The 16,701-nt window shown below is 33.4% G+C and overlaps 1 protein-coding gene across 1 annotated transcript in view; it reads right to left on the minus strand.

Moving 5' to 3' along the window:
* Nucleotides 1-599: 599 nt before the first annotated feature.
* Nucleotides 600-16,701, minus strand: part of LOC149552045 (putative MO25-like protein At5g47540) — a 28,544-nt gene continuing 12,442 nt past the window's right edge. The window contains exons 4-11 of the mRNA XM_089787519.1: nucleotides 10,662-10,736; nucleotides 10,099-10,192; nucleotides 6,650-6,709; nucleotides 2,719-2,787; nucleotides 2,518-2,616; nucleotides 1,365-1,409; nucleotides 1,100-1,202; nucleotides 600-958 (exon numbers count right to left, since the gene is read on the minus strand). Of these exons, the coding sequence (XP_089643645.1) occupies nucleotides 891-958; nucleotides 1,100-1,202; nucleotides 1,365-1,409; nucleotides 2,518-2,616; nucleotides 2,719-2,787; nucleotides 6,650-6,709; nucleotides 10,099-10,192; nucleotides 10,662-10,736 (613 nt within the window). The 3' untranslated portion in view covers nucleotides 600-890. The remainder of the gene's footprint in view (nucleotides 959-1,099; nucleotides 1,203-1,364; nucleotides 1,410-2,517; nucleotides 2,617-2,718; nucleotides 2,788-6,649; nucleotides 6,710-10,098; nucleotides 10,193-10,661; nucleotides 10,737-16,701) is intronic.

Below are 16,701 nucleotides of genomic sequence, written 5' to 3' on the forward strand. Positions count from 1 at the left end.
TATGACATATATCGTTCTAGCTATGCCCCATGTCAGTTTTTGCATCTGATTAGCTTTTGCTCTTAATAAGATGCTTTAAATAAGACAATCCACTAAATAAAGAAAGCTAGTACTGCACTGTTGAGTGATAGAGACATGAGCCGCATTAAGTAAATCATGACTCAATACAATAAATTAAGAAAATTTGTCTGTAGTGTTCAGCAGCAGATATCGATATAGATAAAAAAAATTAGTAAATGTCTAATGTATGTTGTTTCTTCTGTATCTCAATTTCGAGAGCCCAAAAAAAAGACAGCTCACTTCTGTAGCCATAACACAGGTAGCACTGTTGCAATAAACAAATGTCTACTGCTTTTGTTGATTTAATTGAATTGGTACCATAATTCCGTGGAATAGTGCTACAAAAATTGTACTACTGAAATAAAAATCTCTCAAGAACCACACTAGAATTGTTCCAAATCCATAAGATTTGGTTTACATCAAGGCATTGTGAACGAAAGGAGATCCACACAAAAAAAAAGGATATTTAATTACCTAAATTAAAAAAATGGATGCTACAGCTTTGGCCATCGAAGTAAACATTGCATAGTACCAGAATATGGTGGAAGTCAAATTATTGAGATAAATACAAATAGTAATGCTGTTAAAAGTATAGAAGCAAAAATTACGAGGGAGAGTTCCCCTTATTATGAACTCCGGAGGTCTGAAAATGCCTACATATTTGCTTACTTCTGAAACTTTATCCTATGCCACGATCATTGGAATATGATGCAAACATTTCTCCTAATCTACAAGTGCATTGTTGTTGATCATGCCAAGGATGGCAGATCAATTAAAACATCAGATATCAGTGATCACACAGTCATCATGTACATGGAAGATTAAGGCCACTACTTTGGCTCCAACGCAGCTATCTCCTTTACGACCTGAGCCTTGTCTTGATCAAATTGTGCATCCTCTGCAAAATCAACAAGGGAGTCCATTTAGCTAATTAACTGTTCTTATTGTACCACTTTACAGCTTATTCTGTTAAATTAAGATGAGATAGCTAACATCATTTTACATGGAACATGTAAGATAAAAAAATAAATACACAAACCTTTTTCAGTCTTGAAATCACTGAAAAAGCGAAGTAGCTTACTCCGATTGGTAATAAGAATGCTCACAATTTCAGATGGCTTATTTTGATTGGCTACAAAGACCTACACAAAAACAAAAAAAATGAGTTTCTGCAGCACCTGGAATTAAATGTGAAACCAACTGCTATTCTTGTAAACACAAGCAGTCTGTATTAAAACAACCGTTTCCTTATAATCAAAAGAAATATCAGGAACTTGAGCCAAATAACCACCCTGTAACAGTACCTTGAACACGTGGAAGGCTTCAATTTGGATGTTCTTGCTAGATTCCTGTAAGAACAAGACTATATCACTATAATTTTGTACATCAAAGGCAATATGAAAGGCAAGAACTAGGTTTTCATTTAGCATTGAAGGTAATAAATTACTACTATCCACAAGTACAAAATGGTCAGTGGAGCAGAAAATTACAAACTGCTTGCAATTTGTGGAATCTGATTGGTGCTCTACACATATTGCTAGCTATTATCAAATTAATCTCAGCAAGGTCAAAAGAGACATGACAAATTATCAAATTATTCTCAGCCGCTGTTGGAAAGATATATTAGGAATTTGTAGAATACACTTAAGGGGGAGCAGGAGTTCACATTAGACGTAGATTTAGCTATTATCAAATTATTCTCAGAAAGGTCAAATTATTCATGCAACAGTGTCCTGCCTCCTAGAATTTTAGGCAATTTGGCATACAAGAATAGATATGCATAAAGATAAATGTGCTCAAGATTATGTGTTAAAACTACAGCTACCAGAAGTCTGGAAGACAAAGGGTATTTTAAAATAAATCATAGCACAAAAAATGGCTCTACAAAGAAAGACATCAACAATTATTGATTATTTAAAGGCCAAAAGGACAGTCCCTAGAGGCTTAGTACTTCAGGGCACCAATCTCTCCTCTGTACTTAGAAAATTAATTACAATGTTAATGATGAGGCAATTGTTCACTAAATCTGACATAGTCATGATCTGAAAGTGCCCTAACGAAAGCCACTGAACAAACCCATCATTTTCTTTTGTATTGTTAAAAGTATTTCTTGGATAAGAGCAGTTAACAAGATAACAAACATTTAGAATCAAATAACAATATTTGCAGCGTCCACTTTTAATTACTCCTATAGCAGTGGGCTAAGTAAAAGAAAATAATGAACTAAGATAAACAACATTTATCAAGTATTCATGGAGATGGAATATTGTCCAGCTTAGGACAACTCTGAATCATCACACCATTAAGTACAAAGTCAAAACAAATCATACAAATGACAGGCAATTATGTGCTACACCAATGGGCAGAATGCTTTTTAAGTTCATCCTGATGCGATTTTATCTGACATTTCCAACCAGATTAAAAATGCATGTTTACCATTGAGAAAAGATTACATACCCTGAGGAGGTTCATCATGATCCGCAAATTGTCTTTTGAGCTCACATAACGCATCATAACTGAAACATTGGAACGATCCAGTAGAACATCACCAAGAAGCTGCAAGTGAAGACATGAAATATATACACGCTCTTAAAAACATCAGAAAAAAGAATGGTCATCAACATTACAAGAAAGAAATTCATGTTTATTATTGCATACCTTCACAGCTTGACGCCTTGTGATGTAATTTTCAGACTCCAGCAGTTTTGAATTATACTCAGCAAAAAACTACATTTGAAAACACATATTAGAAATTACAACAGGTAAACAGTTGCATTAATTTTATATTGAAAAACAATGTATCCCAATTTGCAAGATAATCTTAATTTTTTGTTTGACATATAAAATAACATTTAGGCCAATGATCCTTAAAACATCTCTGTAACCCTCAATGAATACTATGTTAAACTTGACTCCATTTTATCCACTTCCCACTTTTAGAGAATGTTTATAATGCATCTAACACCAATCCTGATTTCCCTGATATCCTACAGCTACCAGCTGCTGATAAATCATCATTCATTCTTCATTGCACCCCATAAGATTTGGTAAAAAAAGACATGAATAAGCAAAGCTTTCCTCTTTGCTAGAGTGAAAAATCCTTCCAAACTTAAGACTAGTGACTTCATGTTTTTATTTAAAAAGAAAACAGAATAAAATGCTTTTTATTTGTATGTCATCCGGAATTTGAAATGATACATCACCTCCTTCTGGATGCTCCTTACTGACTAAATAAATAATTACTTGTAAGTGTCGATAGATGGAATGAAATAGCATTCTATAATCCTCCTATTTGCATGTGAACATAGACTTTCTGCTTCACTTACAGTTTATCTCGGGGTAAATTCACCATTTTTTACTGCAAATGTATTTGCATCCACCAAAAATGTTTCTGGGAAGAAACAACCAGAGGGTTGGAACCAGGAAGCATTTCCAGCCAGTGGACTTCCTAGACATCCCAGTAATTTCCAGCTGCTTTCAAAAATCTAACAGCAGCCTCTGACATGCTTTCAAATTGGTTTTTGGATAAAAATGGAAAATACGAAAAACAGAAAACGAAAGCAGGAATGCAAGTTGGGTGAGCAGTGCACCAGCATAGGGCCTAAAAATTTGTGTCTTGAATCTTAAGTTTAATTTTGGTTTTGATTTTGGAGATACCCTTTCTGTAATCTCTTTTGCAAATATTATATATTTAAATTCATTTATATGAGGGTGATTGCTGGTTTAGAAAACATGATATACTAATAGTTTTAAATTCATGATATAAATGGTTAAGCTACAATAACGTGCAGAAGTTGGGGGTTTATTTCCATGTTTAAATTTTTCAACCAACATAAGAAAAATATGTAAATGCGATTACTTTTGAGGTGCATAAAAAGGATAGCTTTCACAAGGAACCGCTGATCCATATATCTTGACTATATTTGAATCGTCTGATAAAATCCATGATTCAATTTGGTTGGGAGAGTCCCGAAGTTGAGTTGAGTCACCTGTCATCTCTCAGGCTCTGTAATATCAAAGTTTCTTCATACCCAATAGTAAACCTTTAAAATGATCCTGAAAAGAAGATATTAAATTATTTACCTTATAATGCTCATTTAAGTCACTTTTATGTATCTGATCACATAATGTATCTTCAGGTGTACCTGGTGACATAATGTATCTAGTTAATTACAGTCTAGTATGTTTTCTTATTTAAAGAGCCTTCATCTTCGTTGTGGATTCTTTCTCTGCTGGAGGGTTTTTTTCTCACAAAAAATCATGGAGGGGTTTTCTGATTTTTTTCCACAAAAAAAAATGAGGGTTTTCTTATTTTTTTCACAAAAAACCAGGGTTTCTGACTTTTACTTTCTTGGGTATGCGTATGGGTACAGCCATTTTTCAAAATAGGGGAAGGGCTACTTGAGCATGTCAATTTTTTTTGATATAATGACAATGGATTTTCAGAACAAGAATAGTGATAAAGTTTGCAGATATAATGTACTGTTTTCAGTTTCAAATTTGCACCATGTTTGTAATAATAATATATGCTAAATGTTTAGATGCATAACAGAGAAGGCAGCATTTAAACATGAACAAGAAGATCATAAATCATATAACAATGACATAATGCAAATGATAAACTTTTGACTTAAGCAGTAATAAAGTTAACTGTTAATCAGTATTGTATCAAAGTTACAAATTGATTATGTAGTGAATTAAGCTTGATAAACAACAAGCTGATACACAAACAAAAATCCAAAACGAAAATCAGAAATCTTAATCAAGGTACTTAGCTATGGTGCTTTCCACTTAGTAACTGGTACATGGGTATGCGTACCCATGCAACATAGCTTCTGGATGTGTCTTGTCAACTGTTCTAGTCAGTCAGATAGTTTGTTTATTTCTTTATTTAAAGGGGATCTCATCTCCTTTGTAATTGCTCATTCAATCAATAAATTATCATTTCAGAAACTAGATTCGTCAAATAACTTGATGTGGACTAAAAATTAATTAGTTTCTTCTTAAAAGTACATAGATTTAGACTGCCTATACCTGTGGAGAGGAGATGGTTCCTGCCTGGACAACAAAGACAGATGTAGTAGAACTGGTAGAGATAAGGAACTGGGGAAAATAATGCTTTCAAAGCTGGAGACCAAAAAGAAAGATATGACAATAGCAGGAAAAAAGAAATCCATGAGGAGTTGCAATACAAGTCATTTTATGAGATGGGGTAGAATCTGAGAAATTAGAGAGGTGAAATAAGAATGACAGCAGACAAAAATTGTATATTCTGAGTACACTGCTAAGACTAAATGTGATGAAAATTCCATGCTAATAATAATGCCTGACAATGGTTGATCTAGATATTAATCCGCACAAATATTGACATAATGAATTTTAAGAGAACTGTATTATCAGAAATCATGAAATTTAAAACAAGCGAATCTCCAATTCTCTTTGATATACATTCTATCCAATATTTCAAATAGGAAACAAATAATACAACCTACTTCTGAGCAATAAGTTTGAACTTCCCCTGTGGTTTGAAGCCAGTGCTTGATGAATAATCTGAAATATGGAACAAGTGCCACCGATCATGCCAACTTCAATCCTATCTACCAGCCCTTTTGTAACCAATATCTAGTGTTTGATTGGAAGGTAACAAATCCAAGATTTGCAGTTTAAAAGATAAAACTTTCAGCTGTGATCAAAGTCTTAAATCTCACGAGTTCATGAATAATTCAAATTTGTCAATGCAGATTGTCCTCAGGACAAGCAGCCATATGCTAATCTCAAATAATAAAGGATCCTATTAGGAATGGACTTTCCTTTCAAGTTTAAAAATATAATATTAAAATGTACTTTTCTGTGAGCCCAAATCAATTCTGATTGAAGAGAAAAAATAAGTTGGCATAGAATGAGTGATTGCTACAAGGAATTAACTCAGCCTATGGCAACCACTACGAATACTACAAGTTCATACACAAAAGAGGCGTAAATGCAATAAATCTCAGAAAATGATTAATTCTGTTAAGAATGGCCTTTCCCTTGCACATGATATTACTACATTGTACTAATGTGTGACTCAAAATGAATTATTATGAGAGAGCAATTATTCATGGTAGTATGTGTTTACTAAAGAATTTAATTTAACAACCTATTTTTTTCACTTAACTCCTTAAATGTTTGGAGTAATTTATGCTGTTTGTGCAAGATAGTTGCAAGCGTTTGAATAAAGACAGCCTCAGAGATGTATTAAATATTAATGGGTCAACTATGGCAAACACTGACTCCTAAAATACCAAAGGGTGTATATATCCATTGCCATACTATTTTGCTCCCTTATATTTTCTAAGGTAAAACTCTTTCTATGGTGTACACAGACACACACCCAACTTAAGTTTAGTTGCGCTGAGGTCATTCCGCGTTGGTGAATCTGTTAGAAAGGCTTGAAACGTCGGAATACAAATAGTATATGCAGATTATTTCAGAAACTTAACATACCAATTGCATTGCAAACACAAAACCTACTTACTGTAAAAAATAAACAACCAATTCAAACTGCATACATACAAATGTTCGAGAGAGGTAAATGAAGTAAACATACCCAATCATAATTCTTATTTAGGAAATCAGCTACTGTAGCCTTATGTCTTGTCAAAAGTTCCTGCAAAACACAATGCCTACAGTAAGACATTTGATCAGCTTAGAAAAAAGACTAATTTTAGAAATGTATTAAAAAAGCTGCATCATGCAAATCATAATGTCTGCCAAGCATTGCAACATTTGAAACTCACAGACAATCAGCTTATCTAAAAATAACATATTCCCAATAACGAAAATTAACCAGGCCAGAGAAAAAAATAGAACACTAAAATTATTTCATTGCAAAATTAAGAAAAAAAAGAAAGCACAATAAATGCTCTGATAGCAATGTGAAGTCTGCATAATAGACCACTAATGTCTTTAGTTTACAACATTAATTAAGATCCTCCTTTACTTCACTCGACCAGTTTGACCCAACTCCAACGAGGGGGTTCCGTGAATAGGTTCAATAAAATATATACTAAGCTTATGTGACCATCATCCTTTCATTGTTCTAATTTAAACATAAAATGATAAATATAGCATCATGATGCCAGGCCATATTCAAAATAAATAAAATTTCATCACAGTTTTTTCAAAGTACTTATAAGCCCCAAGGAGGTTTTCATTATGCATTCATGATCCATCGAGGCATTAAACATAGATAAAGATCTCATATCACAATCACATCTTCCAATAAATCTACCTGGAGCTTGAATCTGTCTCCAGTACCATCCTGAGTCACAAATATCTAAGCAGTGGGTTGGACCAGCCCAATTTAAATTGTGGTTCCCTAAATGCCTCAACCAGAGAGTAATGCAGGACATGCCATGACAACTACTGAACCCATGAGCAATACTGGGCAAGAAATGATGATTACGTGTAAGATGCCTTTCCTACTCAGATCTTAAATTTTCAGGTTGTCTCATATGCATTTTGTCAAACAGTTGGTGTGTAAGGTCTGTTCTGAATTTTCTGTGTTCTTGAGCCAAAAAGAACACATTTTTTAACCCAGGGGTGTCCCCGTGACCCAGCCCAGCGCCAAATAACCTTAGGTGAGCTGGGGAGAGACTAATCCCCTGGGGATGCACCTACTCGCCCTCAGAACCGGTGCATCCTAAGAAACAGGCCCTCATATTCGAACCCAAGACTATGGGGAACTACCCACACATTACAAAACACAAATTTCTTGTGTAGATATTAAGTCAAACATGTGCAAACTTAAACAATTTAAACACTTATTTGAATGCAGATAAATCTACAATCACTTCACGTCCCAGTCTGATATGACGTCTCCTCTTGACAAAACACGTGAGCAGATAATAAGACAAATATTTAGACAGCAACTACAATTAGGATCTTAATTATGACTTATGGCCATCTCATCAAACATTTGACAGATGACCAGTCTATTTGTATTTAGCATTATTATTTCTCAATCAGAAATTACAAGGGAGGGATGGATATATAGAACGACTTGTCAGACATAATTTAACAGACCTCTTTCAAATACATTCAAACTACTTATGGAGCTTAAAATGCTGAGAAAGGCTAGTCACTTCTGCACCCGATTACCCCATACAAATGACTTGAATATGCAGACCCAGATCATGTGTCCTCAGTGTAGGCATGTGTGCATGGTTTCCTGGTGGCATCCAAGTGCTGCTGTGCATTTTGGTTGGATGTGGGACACCAAAATTGCTTCCAGAAAATACCTCCAGATCAGACAGGGAGATATTAACAGCCTGCAATCAGATATAAGTCTCCAAACATTACATTTTAGTCTAGTTTGATCAGTTCTCAATTATGCATACGCTGTCTTGTTTGCTAGATAATATTCAGAACCCCAACCATCCAACATGGCTCTAGTAATGCAGATAAAAAGAAGGGATTTGAAGCCTCTGATAACTGGGACGTGATTAGCTTTGGACCTTCTCTTTCTCAAAATGAATTTGCCGATAAGTCATCCAACTTTAATCAGGCCACCCACAAACATTCACTTCATATAATTGCCAAAACCTTCACAATGAAGCCCCAACAATTAATTAACCAATGACATTCTTTTATTAATAAATCCCCTGATGAAATATTAGAGAAAGCCTGCTCAATTCTGCGCAATAGACTTTATTTATCAAGAATGATTGTCACTAAATTGAGCGGCCCCCACCAAAGCAAATATAACATCCGCCTCATTAATAATATTGCCAATATTAGAGAAAGCAGTCAATATAATAAGGCAATGATATTATATTTCAAAAATAATTTACAGTATGAAAATCACCCAATGAATAGAAAATTAAATCCCCAGCAAAATAAATATTTTATTTCTGAAAAAATTCTGAATCTTTGAAAGAATCAAGAAAGAATCAATGGAAAAGAAAATAAGGATGAGAAAAGAAAATAAGTGACTCCTCAAAAACTAAAGGTTATGAAGGGTTTTAACTTTTGACCCTTTCAAAGAGTGACAATCATGAAAGGTTACATCTCTTTCAAAGGGCTGTGACTCCGAAGGGGTAGTAATTGTGAATAGTCGTGACTATTCACCTTAATACTTTAATGTCATATATTGTGTTTATGTGAGACCACAGATTCAAGTGATGCATATTCAATTACTACTGACACTGGAGCATTCTCAAAAGCCAAAGCAATGGAATTGGATGCAGATGTGGAATCTTAGAAAAAGATGTCAGTACGTTTGGTCAAGTATGAGCAGTAAATAGACCCTAATGATTCAATCTTTTTACAAGATAGAAGCTGAAGGACTCAACTGCAGCCAATGCCTTCCCCAACAAGCATCTTGCCACAAGAGTTACTATTGCTCTAAGGAAAGTTCAAGCACAGGCTCGCTGTCAGAGATGATCATACAACTGAATATCACATTAATAAGCTATGTAAGTAAACATATTTATAAGGGAGGTTATTAAGAACTTCTCATAAACATATTAATAAGGTAGGTAATTAAGAACTTCCCATAGAAAAGTGCAGGCAAATGCCTAATATAAAACATATTATATAGGAGTGTAACATGGTTTCAGGTCAGAAATTGTGTTCAAAGGATCAAGCATGGGAAACTATCAAGATTCATTGGGGACCATGCACGTCTTTCTTGTGTTCTATTCCACTAGTTGAGTTTATGCACTGTAAAGATTATAGTTGTAATTTTTGATGGGTATTGCTTTGAATAAAAAATTTGGTTCCATTCTTTGTGGTGATTGTTAAAACAGCCTGCTGAGTCAATATATTGTGTCCGCAAAACTTTACAATACCTGGCCTGCCTTTTTTGGGTGAGGACCCCCTAACACCTATTTATCTAGCAACTAGAAAAGTATAAAATTACCATGCCTATCGATAGCTGCATAATGTGAAATATAACAAGACACATCAACAGAGAATATTTTGTATATAATATACAGCAAGACTGCAAACTAAATAAGTAGAAAAATAACATATCCTCAGCACATGATATTAGACCTTGAAGGTAGCTGCTGCATCTGATGCAATGTCAAAATTTGGAAGCTGTATGTAGGTGAAGAACCTCTTCATGTTTTCAGACTCCAAAACATACCTAAAAACAAAAGAAAAAATCAGCTCATGTAAGTGCCCATTTAAAATATTTCGAGTGCATAGAACAAGTCCACACTTCAGGATGTTCAATAACTTGTAACTATTATTTCACAGCTATTTTACAGATCAATTACCTGAATCACAATATGGTTGAGCATAATGGGAAATAATTTAGAGCTTGTACATAAATCACACGAGTCCAAAATATCCATAAAATCAAGGAGCTAATCAAGGTTGCCCTCTATTTAAACTGTCCAAGAATAATGTCTTCCTACACCTAAAGTATTTTCTGACAGAAAAGTTCGGCGACAGCAATTTCAGTAAACAGGAAAAAAAAAAAATTCACAATCCATATATTTGTTGGCAAAGTTAAATTGATTGAAAGCACCACTAAAAATCTTCACAACCAGACCATAAGAACTATCAATATGGAGACGAATTTCTAACATGCATAAGAAATAGAAACATACCTTGCAATACTTTGATGCCGTATACACTCTCTCAACATTGAGCCATAGTGCAAAGCAATGTCAGTGTTCTCATATCTGTAAAGAAGTTAAAATTGATATAATGTTCTCAACATAGGAAAATACGAAAGGACAAGATGAGTTAAAATCATTGGAAAACAATTACAAATGCTTCCCTATCACATCTGACAGATACAATATAATAGAAATAATGTAAAATTATTTAAAAATCAGATAGTAAAATGCTCACAGTGAAAAAATGTGATAAAATAGGAAGATGGCATAATTTCCAATGACTTGGAACACAATTACAAATACAGCCACATATGATGGAGATAATAAAATAGAAAAAACTTAACTTCCCTCCACGTTCTGTAAAAACATTTCTCAAATACATGGTGAAGTTCTAGACTAAGAATTATATAATTGAATGCTTTACCACATACATTTACATATATCCTGAATCTCATTTATCTTTTATAGAAAACAATGGACAATGTCTTCAACCGCAAATAAAGCAATAGATATAATGCCATGAACTCCACCCTATCCGTGTTGAAACCCAATTATAAATGAAATTTGCAAGTTGAAATATCACGATAACTCAGCTTCTAAAACAGTAAAAAGGTAACAGAGGCACCCATGAAGTACGCAGGTGTATGTCAAGAAAGAAATGACAATGTCATAGGATGATAGTTCAATAGAAACTAGGCATACAAAACATACAATGTTCTAACTAATGTGTACATAATTATGAGAAAATCACAAGTTGTTAGTGTAGGAATATGCAACAGACACAAATATAATAGCGATTTCTTAAGTCTTCATTGAGTTTAGAGCTCATTTCTCCTATAGCAATCCAATCTCTCAAGTTTTCTTGTAACTTAATCACTACTATAAGATTGTCTAATGATAAGAAATGTGTTGGTTTTGGAGGATTGCTGCAAATGTACTAAGCACTGCCATGTTTTGGTATGGGTGTTTTAAGGGCAGCGATCTCTCTTTTTATATTGTGGACGATACATGGTGAGACATGTCCCTTCAAGGTACATGGACATGTCTATTCAAATTAATATTAAAAATAATTATTTAATCACACACAAACAAATATATATATATATATATATATATAAAACTTCAGTTTAGTCTCATCAGTTTATCCAATTGAAGCTACCAAACATTAGCACTCCCTCTTAGCTAGGAAGCATAAACACAAGACAGATATTACACCATTGGTAATATTAGGGGTGACAAATTTTTAGGATATCTTTAATCAGAAGATATCCACCATTTTGATATCACATTTAATATCATGAGTATAGGACTCCAAAATATTAACACATAATATTCACCAAATACTCTGAAGTTTGAGCAATGGCCTACAAAATAACAACTCATGGTATTCACCATTTTGATATCATGAGTTTTCACCTCCCGAATATCAACATGTGATATTCACCAAATACTCTAATAATGGCCACATAATATCAACATATGATATTCACCAAGTACTCAATAAAGTTTTATATCATGAGTATTGGTCTCCCAAATATCAACACTTGACATTCACCAAGTACTCAATAAGATTCAATATCACATCTGATATCATGAGCATTGGTCAACAGAATATCAACACATGATATTCACCCAAGTACTCAATAAGGTAATGACCTCCATAATATCAACATATGATATTCACCAAATAACTATTATATATCCATACAAACAACTCATAGACTGTCAAGTGAATGACATCTAACACTTGTTGATTTACAAGATATAGCTCATCATGATTTGTTTCAACATTTACATAAATGTATATCATAAGTTATTGTAAGATCATCACCTTCCAATGACTTCTGCAAATACAAGTGATAATCATTTGGAAGTCGTCACTGTCTCATGATGTACACAAAGGGTAGGCCCATTAAATCATGTAGTTAAATGCATGATACCAAAAGTTTATATGAAGTCAAAAACTCCCTCTGATTCTAATATGATCAAATAAACACATGATACCAAAAGTTTACATGAAGTCAAAAACTCCCTCTGATTTTGATATGATCAAAGTGTTTGAAATGACAGAAGTAACTAAGAGGGAAGGGTGAATCAATTACCACAAAATTAATTCCCTGTCCCTAGATGTCAAATCAAACTTCTCACTAATAATGCAATACTATCCAACTCGGGTATAACTAAGATAGTATTGTCACTCGGTTAACAAAGCAATCTTATGATTATTAATCTGTTTTAACCTTTGGTAACTTTGTTGCAGGAACTTAAAGCATAAAGCAAATAACATGAACACAGATGACACCAAGATTTAATGTGGAAACTCGATTTGGGGAAACCACCATGCAACTAGTTACAATATTTTTCACTCTTTTAAAGTGAACCTTGTTAGGAGTCAACCTTGTTAAAGTTTACAATACATACTGTTAAGTATGACCTTGTTAGAGGATTTAGATCACCCTATTAGGAGTGGCCTGGTTAGGTCTTAAAACACTTTAATCTTGAAATGTCACCTTGTTAGAGGATTTACAATATGACTATTAAGTCACCTCTGTTAAGAGATTTCTTTACTACTACAATGGTTAGAAGGTAACAACAACTTGACCTTATTTATGAAGCAACTATCTTTGCAAATTTAGATCTCTGTTCTGGCTTGACTTCTGGATCCTTATTGATCAAATGTTCTTTGCAGCTTATCTTCCACACTTAATGACATATATATATATATATATATATATATATATATATATATATATATATATATATATATATATATATATATATATATATATGTTTTGAACCATGGAGAAATATAATCTTTATAAATCCTCTTAATGAGCGATGACCATCTTCAAGTTGGCATTCATCTTTTAAATACTTGAATTTCTAAAACATTCTTGAAACCGATGTTCTTGTTTTAACTAATTTCAAGGCCAAGCACTATCCCTATTTTTCCTTCCTTGCCTATTCTCTCTCTACCTCGTACCATATTACCACTCATCATCTAGATTCATATGTCATACTAGAGGAGCTCGAATGAGATTTGATTTTCCATCTTTCTGAACAGGTTATGTTTTCTTATGCATGAATCAAGGATTTGTGTTATTGTATGTTAAACTATTTCATTATGTATGGCCAACATGGATGCAATACCTGCGTAGATATCTTTTACTAGGAGGCCAAAATCTATGGCCCAGCCCAACCTCTGTGATGCACCAAACCATGCCTTAATATCATGTAAATCTTTTTATGTTATGAAAACCCTATACGATAAGAGTAGAGAACTATTAACATGCGAATGTACTTTGTACTCCGGTTTTGTAAAAGCTTATAATGAGACCGTGTGTAAGAATCTCAAGAATTGATGAACTCCAAGGACTCACCAAGGCAAAGAAGCCTTAGATAATGGTTGAAGAGCAGTAGTTCCTTGCAAGATGAATACAATATGATCAGAATTTCTATGATTGAAAATATTCTCAAACACAACTTTTAAAAGAGTCATCTCATGATTGTCCAAGTATACTCAGTTGTCAAGTAGAGTGGTGAAATTAAGTACCAAGATGCTCAATGGCTGGGCAAGGTGTTTCCATGTCAATTTCGGGTAGGAAGGGTCTTTCTTAGATGAGATTATGTCGGGATATATTAAGGGTCCGCGGTTGGGTGGTTAAGCCCCTAACAATGTTTCCCCTCTACACCAGATGCCAAGATATGCACAAGAAAAACATAAGGTATGTATTCAACATCTGTTGGTAATAGGTATTTTACATTTACGATACTTGAAATTACAAGTTGAAGATATGTTAGATTGATTTATATCATTGAATTAGTTAATTCCTTCAATAAAATCAGTTTTCCTCGTCCATGAAAATGGTAACCGATTAGATCAGTTGATCTTCCATTTTGAACATGAAATGTTTGTGAAGGCATGAGATAGGCTTGTCTTATGGTTGTTATTTCTGTTTTTCATTTATGTGAATAATGATTATGAATGTATCTTCTAACTATATGTTATTACCATAGTTAACAAAAGAAAGAAAAGGGATGATACAATAGTAATTGATGCCCTAAATGGTATTTGTTGTCATGATATATTGGCATTTGATGCCCTAAATGGTATTTGTCATTATGATATAGTGGTATAACCATTTGTGCATCAAGTGGTATATGTGGATTAATCTAGGTTTTGCAGATGTTGCCCTAGGCGGATTCCGGTTTCAGAATTTAGGGTATGTAAAACTCAAATCCTTTATTTAGATTTAGTGATGATGCTATCAACTATTGTTAGTTATGAAATTTTCATTTAACTAATTGTAACCATTAGTCTCATTCACATGAACATGACTATTATAATTGTCTTCTCATAGATATGGATTAGTAACTGTATTTTTATGTTATGCTAGTTGTTAGTAGCTTTAGTAGGATAACCCTATGAGATCAAAGAGAAATTAATTAAGCAAATATATATATATATATATATATATATATATATATGTTTTCAATTATATTAATCATATTGTTGAATAGACTATGTTATGCTAGCTGTTAGTTAAGACCCAGAAAAATGTTGATGTCTCCATAGCTTTAGTAGGATAAACCTATGAGATCAAAGAGAAATTAATTAAGTATATATATATATATATATATATATATATATATATATATATATATATATATATAAGTTTTCAATTATATTAATCATATTGTAGAATAGACATGCATGGGACATGTCTCTTCTCTTAGTTTATTCCTCATAAAAATACAAGGATGCTACCATTTGGAAAAAAACATACCAAACATCATGGTAGTGTTTAATACATTTGCAGCAGATTCTAAAAACTTAGATGGTATCAAAGCACGACTGTGAATGTATGGAAGAGAAGAATTGATCTCAGATTGTATACCACAGATGTCATTGGAATTAGCAAGCTATGTAGGTCAATTTTTGATTGTTGACTCAAAATCTCTACAACACTTCTTGCGAGCTAAATGTAGCCAAGCCAGTGCTTAATTGTGATGTTGAGCCAATTTTTGAAAATGTTCAGTGAGGGGAAGGTCAATGTCACTTTCTTTTTATTATTCTTGGCAAGCAATTTCTGATCACTTTATTAAATTAATCATATTTTTATGTTATGCTAGTTGTTAGTTAAGACCCAGAAAAATGTTGATGTTTTGGTAGCTTTAGTAGGATAAACCTATGAGATCAAAGAGAAATTAATTAAGCAGATATACATATATATATGTATGTATGTATGTATGTATGTATACATACATACATACATACATACATACATATATATATGTATGTATAGATATATATGTATGTATAGATACATATGTATGTATACAGACATATGTATATATATATATATATATAAGTTTTCAATTCTATTAATCATATTGTTGAATAGACATGCATGGGACATGTCTCTTCTCTTGGTTTATTCCTCATAAAAATACAAGTACGCTGCCATTTGGAAAACCCATACCAAATATCATGGCAGTGTTTAATACATTTGCAGCAGATCCTAAAAACTTAGATGGTATCAAAGCACGATTGCGAATGTATGGAAGAGAAGAACTGATCTCAGATTGTATACCACAGATGTCATTGGAATTAGCAAGATATGTGGGGCAATTTCTGATTGTTGACTCGAAATCTCTACAACACTTCTTGCAGGTTAAATGTAGCCGAGTCAGTGCTTAATTGTGATGTCGAGCCAATTTTTGAAAATGCTCAATGAGGGGAAGGTCAATGTCACTTTCTTTTTATTATTCTTGGCAAGCAATTTCTGATCACATTCCAATATTAGATCATTGTTTGTAATGTCTCCATGCATTGGAATTTCAAGGTTAGATGTCCTTCAATCTGTATCTAATATGGCTCCAGCTCATAGACATTGTCAAGCTAGAGATATTGTGCATATTCAACCCATGTTCTGTCTGATGTCTACAGAAGGCCACTCGGGGAATGTTGCAGAATAGGTATCGTTGTTGGCTCAATTACTGATGGTGAATCACCAAGGATGCAATA

The sequence above is a fragment of the Cupressus sempervirens genome, chromosome 6, assembly GCF_028749045.1.
Source record: "Cupressus sempervirens isolate cs-2001-9-10 chromosome 6, ASM2874904v1, whole genome shotgun sequence".
Lineage (NCBI taxonomy): Eukaryota > Viridiplantae > Streptophyta > Pinopsida > Cupressales > Cupressaceae > Cupressus > Cupressus sempervirens.